Source organism: Struthio camelus, chromosome 7 (genome assembly GCF_040807025.1).
Source record: "Struthio camelus isolate bStrCam1 chromosome 7, bStrCam1.hap1, whole genome shotgun sequence".
NCBI lineage: Eukaryota > Metazoa > Chordata > Aves > Struthioniformes > Struthionidae > Struthio > Struthio camelus.
Window position 1 is genome coordinate 16,188,460 of NC_090948.1, and position 13,821 is coordinate 16,202,280.

General features: G+C 40.8%; 1 protein-coding gene across 8 annotated transcripts in view; it reads left to right on the plus strand.

Moving 5' to 3' along the window:
• The window catches only part of BTRC (beta-transducin repeat containing E3 ubiquitin protein ligase), a 125,557-nt gene that overhangs the window by 49,218 nt on the left and 62,518 nt on the right, over nucleotides 1-13,821 (plus strand). For 7 of the 8 annotated variants that reach the window (XM_068949822.1, XM_068949827.1, XM_068949821.1 and 4 more), the window contains one exon: nucleotides 12,499-12,588. In XM_068949822.1, coding sequence (XP_068805923.1) covers nucleotides 12,499-12,588 — 90 coding nt within the window. Of the gene's footprint in view, nucleotides 1-12,498; nucleotides 12,589-13,821 lie in introns of those variants that run through there. The other variant, XM_068949829.1, reaches the window with a different exon arrangement.

Here is a 13,821-nt window from a genome sequence, read left to right on the forward strand (position 1 = left end):
TTCTTCTGTAATTGTTCCTGTCCTCTTTGTCGTATGTTTTGCCTTGCTTCAAGTTGCGCTTTCAAGAATCTCAGAGCGTTCTACAACGATTAAGCTTCTCATTACTCTTGAAGGTAAATTTTCTTAGAGAAGATGTCCAGGTTAATAACCTGAAAAATGACCTAATTTTTCTTCTAAATTCATATAAATTACGACTGGGTAGAAAGGAGAAAGGGCAGGCTGATAAACATAGCTCTTTATCCCTCACGTGTAGTAAAGCAAATTTCTTACCAGTTCATCAGAAGACTTTTATAATCCCCATGGATGACAGAGGGAATTGGCTTATGATTTTTGGTCGATTTAGGTAGGATTTAGTGATTTCAGATGGTGGTTCAAGTTTGCCTTTCTTTCTCCCCAGTGCAACCTTCAGGCAGCAGAAGCAAATATGTGTGCATGCCTCAGCTGCCCAAGTTTGGTGCCTGATGTATCAGAGTAAAACCATTGATGAAGGTGATGTCAGTGAATACCCAGGCTGCAGACTGAAGCAACTGAGGAGCTGGACCTCAGCTACAAGAGCGGCAGCCTCAGGCAGAGGAGTAGGGTGTTAATACAGTGCCCCGCTACTGCTATTTCTAAATGAAATTGCGAGTCAGAACTATGATAGAATATCTTTTTGATATAGACTGTTCTTATAGCTAACTTGTTTTATAATATACTTTGTTAGGAGTGTTGGATTCTGTGGGAATAGGTGTCATGTGAAGGTCTAGATGTGGCTAAGACACAGGTCCATGGAAGTCTTTTTGACAAGAGGCGATATACTTGGATAATGAGCAAGATATCAGATATCGTTGGAGAGAGGTTCCCTTGTAGAACTGATTAAACGCCTTACACCAAACTTAAAATGTTTTTGGCATCCAGCAACAAACATGAGAGCCAGCAGAAAGGGACAAAGCTACCAAGTGTCTAGAAGGAGTCCAACACACCAGAAAACCCTTTTAAAAAAAAAAAAAAATCTTAGAGTTAGCTTACTGATGACAAGCCTAAGAAGTTATGTGGTGGACTAGTTTGCTTAAGGTTCAAAAAGAAAAAGACATATGTCTCTTCTCCAAGAAAAGGTCCATCGTGAGAGATGTTAAGTCAAAAGGAACACTGGTTACCTGTCTTGTGTGCCTTCTCATCCCACTGAGTCCTTCATCCTGATTATTGGTTGAGGAGGTGACAAATATTCACACGAGCATTATACAGACCAAGAAGGTGTGGTTGCTTGACATGGGCTTCTTTCCATTACCTGCCAATCTCCAAAAGTATTCTTAGTGTCCATGAAAAGCTGCCTGTCCTATGGGTGCACAATTCACCATGAGCAAGGTGCCTTAGTATCAAGAGTACACCTTAAAAACTGCGCTGTCCAAATATTTCACATTGGAAATATTTCATATGGACATTGTTTACAGCAGAAATGATTAGCTCTGTTTCAGGATATTGTTAAGATGTTGTATCACAGTCCCCCTCTTTGTCTGTGCCCAGTCTTTGTTGTGACAGATACAAGACACAGTCCTTGGGTCTTTTGATTGTTGTGTGGCACCTTTTGTGTTGAAAACAGTGTTTGTGGCCAAGTTCAAGCTGGAGTCTTAAAGCCAGCACCCTCCTGTCTAGGGCTTAGGAGGTGGTTACCCAAGATTTTGTGTCTGTGGCAGAAGGAATTTTGGTTCTTTATGTACGCATAAATAAAAACTATCAGATCGTTTTGGAAGCTGAGATGAACTCCTTTTTTTCTCTGTTAGCAACTGGCAAGAAGCAGTCAGAATTTTCCGACTCTATGTGCAAGATTCAGACACATGCAGCCATGTGCTTTCTTCTGTCCTAATGAACGAGTAGAGAGATACTTATTGGAAAGATCTACATCTCCTACAGGAAGATATGCAATGTGCTTACCCTGTCTTATACCTGTCCATACTTTGGAAAACCAAATGACTTGATCTGCAAATGCTGTCAAAGCAGCAGTACGCAAAAAGTGCTGAACTCAGTACTGGTACCTTAGTGGAAAGATGTTAACTTGGTAAATATTGAGTGTACAGTTTCATATTTTCTGTCCCTCCCTTGAGATGCTGCTATTTAAATTTCATTATTGGGAAACAAGGATATACTTACCAGTATGGATGAATGCAGTATGTGTATGTGTGTGTGGAGGGGGTGGGAAGTCTGTTTACCTAACTAGTCTTTCTAGTGGGAATGTCCTCAGATTTAGTCCTTTTCTGATGGTTTAGTTTTAGGAAATGGATGAGATGCATCAGACCACTTCTGGGGAAGCATGGTGTCTTGATATGTTCAGCTGAGAAGTTTAAGTAAGGTGCATTGTCTTGCCTTGTTTGCTGTGCTGGTATGCAGCCTTTGCCATAAATGTTGCCTCAGGTAGGTTTGTGGTGCAGGCATACCAGAAGGTGTAACGGTTACTTCAGCTTCCAGAGTTGCAAGCAGGCTGAAGACCCCTTGCTTAGTACTTATGGACCTCTTACTAGGAGAAATGTAATTCTTCTGTTGATTGAAATGGCTTTTGTAGAAGGGCGTCTTCAGAAGTCTCAGCAAGTGGAGCTGTGTTCCTAGCATGATGGAAGTGAGGGGCATGGCCACTCTTGGACACATGAGGGGCAACAAAGCAGAAGACAAGGAGATGAGCGCTGGGAAAAGAAACAAAAAAAGAGAGTGAGCTTGACGCTGTTCGCTGGAATGGTAAAAAGATCTGTGCTGTGACAGATTTTGAAGTAAGGATGCAAATATTCAGTTCTTGCTGACTGCTTGATCTGACAAAATTAAATTTTGAGGGGGTAAACTGAAAATCATAGTATGAAAACAGACCAGAAAAAAACAATGACAAGTGGCAAAAGTTTTTGGCAACTTTATTTAAGCTAACAAACGAATTTTCGCACTGCAAAGTTATAAATTAATTTTAATAGGCTGATCCAGATGGTCCATTTGGAAAATGGATAGCTTGATCTGTTGAAAATTAAACTAAATTTATCTCTCTCATACTTCAAACTGAAGTAAGCGTGAGAAGAGTGCCCATTAAGTCCAGCTCATACAGATGGACCGGCAGGTCACACATGGGACTAATCTGATTCATTTTAAAAATAAATGCATGAGTTATTGAATCAGGTTCCTGTTTCGAACCCTGTGTGTGAGCGTGTGTGTGTGTGCGTGCCGCCCTTTCAAAGGGACTCGCAAATGCTTCAGTGCCTTTTTAACCTGTGTGTTTCCATTTTAATTCAACTTCCTTGCCAAAAAACATAATTAGCTTTCAGCGCCTATCATTTAGCGTTAGACCCAAACGCTAGATTGATTAGGTCAGGCATTTGTTATTTTAAGGGCTACGTCTCCATTCTTCATTTATGAAGAACATGAGCTCAATAGTCTTGGGGAGAGAGCTGGCCTTTAGAAACTGCGAAGGGGAAGCTCTCTGGGGGCCCCTGCAGCCTTTTAGCTTCTGGGTGTTTTAAACAGAGCCATGAATGCAGATTTGTAAATTTATTGCAGTGCCATCTGGTTTTTTTGCAGGAACCGTATTATTGTTGGCTCGTATCTGTCTATTGTGGTGGTCACTCCCCGGGAGCTTGCCCTCATAGTCCTAAGGAAAGTGATGAATAGGGGGGGTCAACATGAATAGGTCACAGGGCAGCTGTCCGGGGCTGCCCTGAACTTGATTACCCCGCTGGTTTTTTTAAAGAAGACAGGCACAATGCAGGTTGTTTAAAAACCTTCCCTGCCTTCTCTTCGGCAGAGTAGGAATGAAGTGCCTTTTGCTGCTGTGGTTTCTTCTGTGGGCGAAGCTGCGTGGGGGGAAGCGATGTCGAAGGTGCCTTGTGGGGAAATGCTGGCAGCAGCGAGATTGCCGTAACGTACCTCCTGCAAACCGCGCTTTGGGCTCTGCTGTCATTCTGCACAGCTTCCAGATGGAAGTCCAGGGGAAGAAAATCTCTGACTGTTACCCCATTCAAACAGGCCCTTTAGCATTTTCAAGAATTTTCCCTGTTAGCGTTTTGGCACAGGATATTACTCCGTTCAGTCGTAGGGATTTTAGATCGCTTTGTAAAATGACATGTAGCACCCAAAACACGCTCTAGGCGCAATTCCAAAGTTAAAACAGGCACAGTCTGCTCTTAAGAGTTTGAAGTCAATATACAGGCAAACTGTCAGAAGCAGAAAGCAGTTAAAGAAGGTAGAGCAGAGGACAGAGAAAAAGTAGCAGTAATCCCTGTTCACTTCTTGTCGGTGGCTTCACCTGCTTCTGAGGACACCTCCGCTCCAGGTATATTCTAAAGCTCTCCAGAAGCCCTTCTGCTGTGCAGGGTTAATTCCCTCTTTTCAACTGACGGGGAAGGTTACAAGGTGGGGAGGTCAGAAGGAAGAGATTTTGTAGTTCAAATTTTCCTCCTGTTGGAGAGCCAGCTGAGACAGGAAGTACCTCTTCTGTAAGGTTACCCTGTTTATCTCATCTTTTGTGCTATAAATGTTTGCTAGTAAAGAGCTGCTGGTTGAAAAGCCTCCAGAAATGGATAGAAATACAGCCTAGTCTTGCATGTAAGTTTGTTCTTTCTGTTTTTTTCCTCTATTCTCAAACAAAAAATAAATCAATTTCTCTGTAGCACTTAATGCATATTAAAAAAATGAGCGAACCTGGGTTGTGCCGAAGTCTTAAGTTACAATGGGAATGCTGCCTTGTGGCGGAAAGGCCACTGGGTTCTTTCAGCGTTGGTGCTAATAGGAGTCTGTCACCCCGCTGCATTTCTGCATTCCTCTGTAATTGAGTAAATTGCGAGTGTTGTCTACTCCCCCCTGCCCTTTGTGTCCATGTCCACTTACCATCCGAAGAACGTGGGCAGTGATAAATAAAGCGCTGAACAGGGCTCTCAACTCTTTGAAAGCAGCGTGTTGCCAGCCCCCTAGTTATATTTCTTTAAGTGTTTATGTTTTTCTGTATTCTTTCTCTTGTGTGGCTGGAACCCTGGGGATCCAAAGCCATGAGAGAGGCCAAGAAGCTAACAAAGTAGCTGTCCTCTTGTTAGCTTGTTCCTTTCTTCTTTAAAAAACAAGATGAAAACCATCTGGCTCAGGGCATTACATTTTCCTCCCCCATGCACCTCTATAGATGAAGAGTTTCACCTGCAGTGAGGGTTTACATTGATTAGGGAGGGAGCAGTAATTCAAGCCTCTATCCACTTCAGTGATACTTTGCAGTCTTTAAAGGTGCTGACCCATTGAGTTAAACTGTCAAGGGAGGATAAAAAAGGAGCTTCATCCCAGGAGGTAACAGCTGCCAGGTTTTCAACACCTTGTGCGCTGCTGGAGAAATGTCACAAATTGTCAATGGAAAGAAAAATCACTTGGCTGCCATCTTCCCTTAATGACGAGCCTTATAAAATGAAAGATTTAAGGGTTTTTAAATCAGCAAGTAGCTGCCAAGGAGAAAAAAAATCCTGGGGGATTTTGAACAGTGGTCCAAACAAGATTATAGATTCCGCAAATAATGCATCCAAGTTGGACTAACCTGATGCGCTTGGGATGGGCAAGGTTATCTTTGCACGGTGGGGCAAGAGGGAAGTGAAAGCAGCAGCAGTGGCACAGAAGTCTAATGTTACCATGTCTATATTAAAAAAAAAAAAAAAAAAAGTCTGATTCATAAGCCAGTGAACTGAGAGAAGACATACTGTATTTCTGCTCTTTTGAGGACAATTTGTTTTCAAGCAGCTACCAGATGGCTAAATACCACGACATTTCCCTTCTCTTTCTTTCTTTCTTTTTTTTTTCCTTAACAAGAGATCCTGTTCTCCTTGCTCTTTGTTTTTGTTTATTTTAATGCTTTTACTTCCCTGAACAACCCTGTGGTGTCTGGGCATTGTGACATGCTCTTTTTCCCTTGCACTGATGGATGAGGAAAAAAAGATCTTGAGCTTTAATGTAATTTCAGATAACAGGCAGATTGGAATGAGGTTTTTTGTTTGTATTGTCTTGAGGTTTTTTGTTTTAAGGGCCTTTTTTGCTGTTTGTTTTAGGTAAGTCATTTTAATTGTACTGAGTAATTAGAAGGTACACACAGCCGAGGGAGCTTTGTTATGGTAATTGCTCAAGAAAACCCACTCCCCAACTACCATGGCCATGTGTTGAGACGCTTCTTCCCTCTAGTGGCAATATTAAGGACTCTGGCTTTCACAGTAGGCAAGGTGTAATTGCAATATGACAAACTGTGCTTTAGGGAAAATCCTGTAAATGATCCAGTTTTTTGTTTGGCTAGTCTTTATTTTGTCTTATGACTTTCCGTGGAGACTAGCCTTCCCAAGCCTGGGCTACAGATAGCAAAAATTTCGTCTTAAGAAAATACTCAGAGCAAATCATGGGTAATGTCTTACAGCTTGACTTAATTCTAGTCTTCTTTTTAATTACCTGTTTATAAAAACGTTTTTAAATTTGTTGAGATTACTTAATTCTTTCAGAAGCACCTCATTTGAAATAAATAAATAAATTGCATTTATTTTAAATAGTCCATGTGAAAGAACCTTTAAAGGGTAATTAATGCAAGTCTCCTAAGACTCTAAGTAAGATGAAAGCGATCTTTCCAAACCTGCTAGAGTGATTTGTTTGTATAACTTCCCACTTCTGCTGAATTCTTCTGAGTCTAATAACTTTTTTTCTAACCGTTTGGCAATTTGTGCTTAGCTACAAAAGCCCTTGTTCAAAAAGAACAGTTTAATAATCTTTTCCCTGAAAATGACTTGAAGGGAGGGTATGGGTTGTGTCTTTTTGCTGTGTTTTTATTAGTGTTATCTTTCTCTGATAAATCATGTAATTATTAACTATTGTGGGGGGGGAATCTTATTGAACTCCTGGGTTGCAGCTTCTATTAAAAAGTGGAGTTTTGTTCAGGGACTGGGGATTCTCTGGATAAACGGCCAAAGAAATAGATTTCTGTTAGCAGAAAAGCTGCGCGCACACAGTTCTGCTTTGGGTTCAAGACTTCAAGTTGGCATTCTGTGATCATCCAGAGCGACACTGGCACGAATACAAACGTTTGTGTCAAAGAACAGGATTAGTCTTTATTTAAAAAAAAAAAAAAAAAAAAAAGTCGGTCTATAAGACCAAGTCAGAGAAGCATTAGAAAAATGTAACCAAAGACACTTATGGAATGAGATCAGATATAGCTCTATCTTTAGTGAACTACAGTCTAGCGTCTCTGTGGCATTTTAAGCCTTCGGCTGAGAATGAATACAGCTTTGTGGTTCCCCTGCTTCTGACATGATTTGGTGCTGCCATATATTTGTAGATTTTTTTTTTTTCATTAGAGCTTGTTTTGCTATAGGGCTGCTTAACGCTGTTCTCAAACGGCTTTTGCAAGGTTAAAGGAATGCAGCCTGGTAACAAGTTTGTGTCATTTTAAATATATACCTCCTAGTAAATAAGGAAGAGTCTTGCAATCAATCCCTTTTAGTGTGTTATATGTTTCACCTGACAACTAAACCCTCTATTGATTAACCATTACTTTGTTAGATAATCTCGTGTCATTGAAGCCAGTGTAAAAATTAAACTCTTTAAAATGTTTTACCCTAGCAGCAGTGTGAAAATTGAAAACTTGTTCAGAATTACAGCCAGCTTCCACAAAGAGAGTAGTTTTCAACAAACTGGTTTATGTTTGCATGCTTTATATGCAATATAAAAACATATTAAAGCACTCCAACGCAAAGCTATCTGCCTGTGGCGTTGAACCAGGCTACCATTTCAGAGTGCTTTCCCATGGCGAAGAACCCTCTTATCTTGATGAAAGGTGAGGAAAAACTTGAACAGTTTCGGCGCAAACTAGATGAGATTGTTAAAAGGGTTGAGCTTTAAAGGTGAACTGAGAGATTTGCTTTTCTGAGACTTTGTTTCTGGTTTTGATTTTTGTCTTTTCCTTCTGGACTAGTCATTGATTCCACGGGCATCTAAACCAATGAAAGGAGATACTCTGACGTTGCAGGGTAATATGAGACATCATCAAATGTTTCATCTAAAATGTAGGGCTCTGACTTACTACTTGATGACACAACATTCATTTTTCTTTCATTCAGGTCTCCCCACTAGTAACTGTTAGTGTAGGAACACAACTATGAGAGTACCGTATGAAACCAGATGTCCATCTATGCCAGTATCTTGTGTCTGAGAGTAGCCAGTAAGTGCTGCCTTTGGAGAAATTTTGGCAACCATATAGTAATACTTACACAGTGTATTCTCCCAGCTTCTCGTGACTTCTGACTTCATAAGCCAGATGCAGTGCCTTTGCATCCTTATCAATACATTTCCATTGAAGCCTACTAAGTACAGTGACATTACCTCTTTTTGCCCCTGCGCTTTAAGGAGAACTAGGTTTTCTTCCAAGTTTTTCTTGAGACCTTTTTGAACATATTGTAGAATATCCCCATGGATCTTCTCTGGCATTTATCATTTTATTCATTGCACGAGGTGAATGCATTCTTCAATGAGAATGTGAAAATAAGAATAGAAGAACTTTGTAACTGTACAGACACAGTAATGGACATTGAACTGCTGATCACTGTTGGTATGTTTTGTTCTCAAATCTGCATCCTTATGGATTGATTCCGTTATACATACTCCTTTTAATTTTCTCTCTATTTTTTTTTCACATCTTTTTTGAGAATCAAAGAGCTACTGAAGGACTAAACGGTTGTCTAGTAATTTAGCTACTGAAGGACTAAATGGTTGTCTGCTAATTTAGCAGCTGCATGGATCTTTACATAGTAAAATTACTGTACAAAAGTTGATCCTCACAATAGAAGTACGTTCTTGTCCCCATTCTGCGGGTGTCCCAAACGCTGGGAGGGAGAGATTTAAGTATTGTTGTATTGTTATCCAAGGGCAGAGAGGCACTAAGAACACAGGAATGCCCAACTTAGTCAGACGCGTGGTCAGTGCTCTTGTCAACAGCAGCGTAGGTGGAAGATGCTGTTCAGGGAAAGCAAACAAATCTGGCTACTTTCTGTAATCCGTTCCGCTCCTTCTCCTGCAGCCTCCATAGTTGCTATACTAGGATGTCAAGGGGATATCCCTGCCAGCTACTCCATGGACATGCTGTCCATGAGTGTGTTTTTTCTCCTTGCTGATGTTATTTCCCTCCGTAACATCCTGTGGCAGCAAGCTCCAGAAGTTCGCTACTGGCTGTGTGAAGAAGGGGTTTCTTTCTTTTGTTTTAAACTTATCCTCAACTGGTTTCATCAAGTGTCTCTAGTTCTTGCATTATGGGATTTGAAGAAAAAATTGTTTTGTTGTGCTGGAAATTCAGTTACTGCTGTTCATACTAAAATGTACTGTCTTCTGTTTGAATGCAAACAATAAAAATTAAGCAGTTATTTGTAGCTGTATTTTGACATGCACACACCTTCTGTATAGTAGTGTAGTGAGTTTCCTTCCTTCGTAGAAAGTTTTAGATTTGTTAGATGTAGCATTTATTACTTTGTATTTTATATTTGGACTGTCAGCTCTTTCCCGTTTGCTAACGTGAGAGGAAGTCTGTTGTAAACTTGGCTTTTAAAAAACTATTTTGCTTGTGCATACCTGTCTTGGGTGGGAAAAAGGCTGAGGAGAGCTGTGTTCAGTTCATGGCTATGCCACAGGCTCCCTTGTGTTATTGGTTCCTTTCAGTATAAGTTTTTGTGGCTGAGCTTTCCCTGCCTAGAGTGGAGTTAGTATTAGCTTTCTGTGGGTCAGGGCCTGTCTTCAAATTTAGAAGGTGTAGTAGGTAAGTGGTATAGAAATACTGGTACTAGAATGTTAGGAATGAACCTGCAAATGAAAGATTGCACGTTTATGATAAAACAGATGGTTTAAATATACACAAATGTAAATAATGAAGAAAAAAATCTTGTAAGCTATTCATGGTTTTTCACCTTCAGAATCTAGGTTGGATTTGACTAATGTGATGCTTTTAAAATAACGCGTTATATTGTCTGAACATTAGTGCAAAGCAGATGGTATCAACTTTCTGTCCACCAGTTGAGCCACTCCATCTAAGCCACAATTTATAATAGTTTATGCTATTCTGATCTCTCTTCTGAGGAGAAAGTGCTGTGCATACCAGAGTGATGGTTTTATGGTGTTGGCAAATATTTGCAAGAGGCTAAGTTGAGTCCATCAGACTTCTGTTTGCTTGTGGGCTAATCCCAGTTTGAATCTAAACCTCCCCTGCTGAAAGATGCACTCTGTTTGTCTGCGTGGCGCTTTGAAAGGATTCATGTTTGAATTTTTCGGTTTCTCCTTCTGGATCCAGAGTCAGAAATTGCTAGCTGGCTGCTAGTCGCAGCAGATACCAATGTTATGTCTTGTAAGGAGATCTGCTGGAGCCAGGATAGTCCGCATTCCTGTCTGTCACTGGTTCTTTTCTGGTTAGAGAGCTCACTGAGAAGTAAAACGTAAAGTGATAAAGCAGTGGAGAAAAGCAGGATTTTGTGCTCCTTTTTGTGCTTCTTTTTTGTTTTGTTTTTTAAACTTAATCAAGTGTAAAAGTGGTCTGAAAAGAAATATAGATGGAAAGGGCTGTGAATTCCTGAACTGCCTCAGAAGTGTCCGTATGGTATCAGAGCAGTGCAGACCCGCCTGAACCAGTATACCAGTTTTCTATGGTGAGCAGTAATGAGTGTTTAACGAGGATCGTAAGAACCTGGGTGGACAGTGAGTGATGCTTCCCCTGGTTATAATCACCCAGTTCCCATCCGTCAGTGCTTACCGTCCTCCTGAGCCTGGAGACTGTGTTAGGGCTGCTGGGTTCGTGGACTTATCTTCTATTGCCTAGCCTAAACCCCTTTTAATTTGTTTGAAATTTTTGCCTTTTTGACATCCTTGTAGTGTGTGTGTTCCTCTGCTGTTTTGCTTGTTGCTACTGGCTACACCTTGCACGTAGTGTCAGGCCTGTGGCAGAGGGAGGAAAAGGAGAGATCGTTTGGTTGGTTGGTGCTTGGCACAGAGAGTAGTGCATGAGGGAACGTGGCTCTGATGACTTAGCTTTGGAGCAGAGAGAGATTTAGGAGCCCTCACCATGTCAGTGTTGCCTGCAAGTTTTGCAACCTGTTGCATGTTTGGGGTTGAATTAATTTAGAACGAAACAAACAGAAATCCAAAGCATGCCCTGAAAGAAGGCTCTTGAAAGATTGTCATTATAGGGAGGGAACAGACAAACATTGCGCTACAAATCAGTGTGTGTTCATCACTTAAAGATATCATGAAAGTTAATATGTTTGCTTTGGTTTTCTTGGAGATGTCTTTGTGGCAAACATTGTGGCAAAAATTTCATTCTTTTTCAACATGCTTCTCAGGTTTTCCCCACATGACTTAACTATTTTTGGTAGCAACATCTTCTGTGTGGTCGCTTGTTACTCTTTCAGTGAGGTGACTTTGTGTTTTCTTTTGGGCTCCACTTTTGCTTGGGAGCAGTTTTCTGGGAGCAGCCACAGACCAGTCCTTTATTGCAGTGTTCCCAAGAAGGTGGACTGGCTAAGCAGCTGGTGCACAGAGATTGCTGTCTGCCACACTGATACTTTCCCCTTGTACTCTTCTGTCCGTCTGTCTCTTGGTCAGAACAAAGATTGTAAGTTCTCTGGGGCAGAGAATATTGTCTTCTTGCAACACAAGGCCTAGCATGGTGAGGTTTTAGTCCGATACTGGAGCTCTTAGGTGCTACTAGCCTAGTACTACTACCAGTAAAACATGAGCTTAATCAAGTAGTAATTAACAAAATGTTGAAAGTAGGGGGGAGAAGCTTCCATTCGAAACTCCTGAGTTCTTCATGCATATCAGTTTAAATAGCCAAGAACTAAAATATAATTTTAAGCACACTTAACTAAGTATTGTTTATATGCTGACCTCCAAAAAGGGAGGTGCTATGAGAAACACATTTTGCAAAGGCTCCCAAAGTTTGCAGTCCTGGTTGAGGGTCCCCGGTGCAGGGTCTCATGAATTAAAGAAAAGACATTCTACTTTGAAAATATGAGCTTCCCAAAGTTGGGAGAATGAACTTTAATGGGTGAGATCAGACATGCGTTTGTTCACGTTTGGTTGTAACCTTTGTAATGTTCCCACGTATTTTAACCTGATAAAGAGATGAGATTTTCATTAATGTTTGTCATCTATTTTGGTAACTAGCATATAGAAATCTCTGTGCTTTAGTTATTTGGCAGTTCAGTCTTCCACAAAATACTGCATAGCTGAGGTCTTTAAAAGGAAAAGAGGAGAAAAACTTTTCCAGTCTTTGTATCTCAGAAGTGTAAAAAGGCGTATAGCTGCTCAGAGCAAACGCATGCCCTCAGCATAGGTTCTTGATGTAGACTGGCTTGTGTGGATTCAGAACTTTCACACCTTAGGAAAAAGGAAGTGGTTCAGAAATGGAGTAGAATGACTTCATAGACGTGTTGTAGGTTTTTGTGCCAAAAATGGGGTGCCTAAAATAAAATTTGTGTTCTTCTATTCATAACCTTTTTAATCTTCCTACAGACCTACAACAGCTGTGCCAGACTGTGCTTAAACCAGGAAACAGTGTGTCTAGGAAGCACTGCTATGAAGACTGAAAATTGTGTGGCCAAAGTAAGTAACAGAATGGCTTTGGTTTTGAGGTTTTTTTTTTTTTGGCATTTTGTTACTGTAAGCAAAGAAAAACTCTTGTTGAAGTTACACTTGGGAAAAATATTCAAATAGAAAGCAAATATTTTAGATAGACTTTGCCAGCTCTGAAAGCTCTACAGTGAAGAATAGAAACGTACTGTTTTCCTCTCTTGGAAATGATTATTTAAGTCCTGAGTTGTCTGTTTCATTCTGCTATGCAAGTAATAGGCTTTTCCAATGGGATGGTCTACTCCTGCCGTGTAATTAGCTGTGGCAACCTCAAGTGGTAAATGTCCAGATATATTCCAAAACTACTGCATGAGAACTCTTTGTATCATGATTCCCTTTCTTAGCTACCGGGGGGATGTGCAGAAGGAACTGTAAGGAAAGGCCTTTTAATTAAAATAAAGTGAATGCTGTATTTAGGAGAAGGGGAAGAGGGAAATATGGCAGCGGGAGTGGGACTAAAATGGATATATTAACCCATACGAGAAATGTGAATGGAAGCATTGAGATGCCAGAATAAAATAAGATACATGCACGACTGGTTGTGAATGGAAAAGATTCCAACCATGATGCAACATGTATAAAAAGGCTGGCGCAAAGGATGCGTTTAACCTTGCATCAGCTTCGTATTTCCACTGAAGGGAAGTTTAGAATGGGCATGCAGGACAGCTCAGTGCATGCAGCCGTCTGTTACCAAAACCAGCTGACATTTTGTTGCTCCTCTGCCACCACAACCAGACCACTCTAAAGCTTGTTCTCTCTTCCATTTAGTTATTCTTTGGATCTTCCTGAAGTTCCTTTTTTCTCATACTTCTGAATGGTTGTTAAATGTGCCTCATCCCTTCAGGGCCCACTTTTGTGTACCTTTAAAATAATTTCTCAGGCTAAGTCTTTGTGATCGTTTTGCTGGTGGGATTTGGATGTCCCATCACTTTTATTTTCTGTCAGTGAAGATCAGAGAAGTTTTTCCTGGTGCTTGCAGGTAGCCTAGTGCTTGTAAACTGTGCTTGGCGTACAAAGTTACTTTCTAGGGGAGAGGCACTTCTGAGAGAAGTGAGTGCAAAGTGCTGATATTTAATCCCAGCACCTACGTTCCCAGCTCCAGATTGCTGATATTGCACATTACTTCCCAAGGCCTCTTATGATACAAAATAGGTGAAACTCTAAGCGAGTCACCAGAGCAGCTCCTACTGAAATATATGGGCCTAC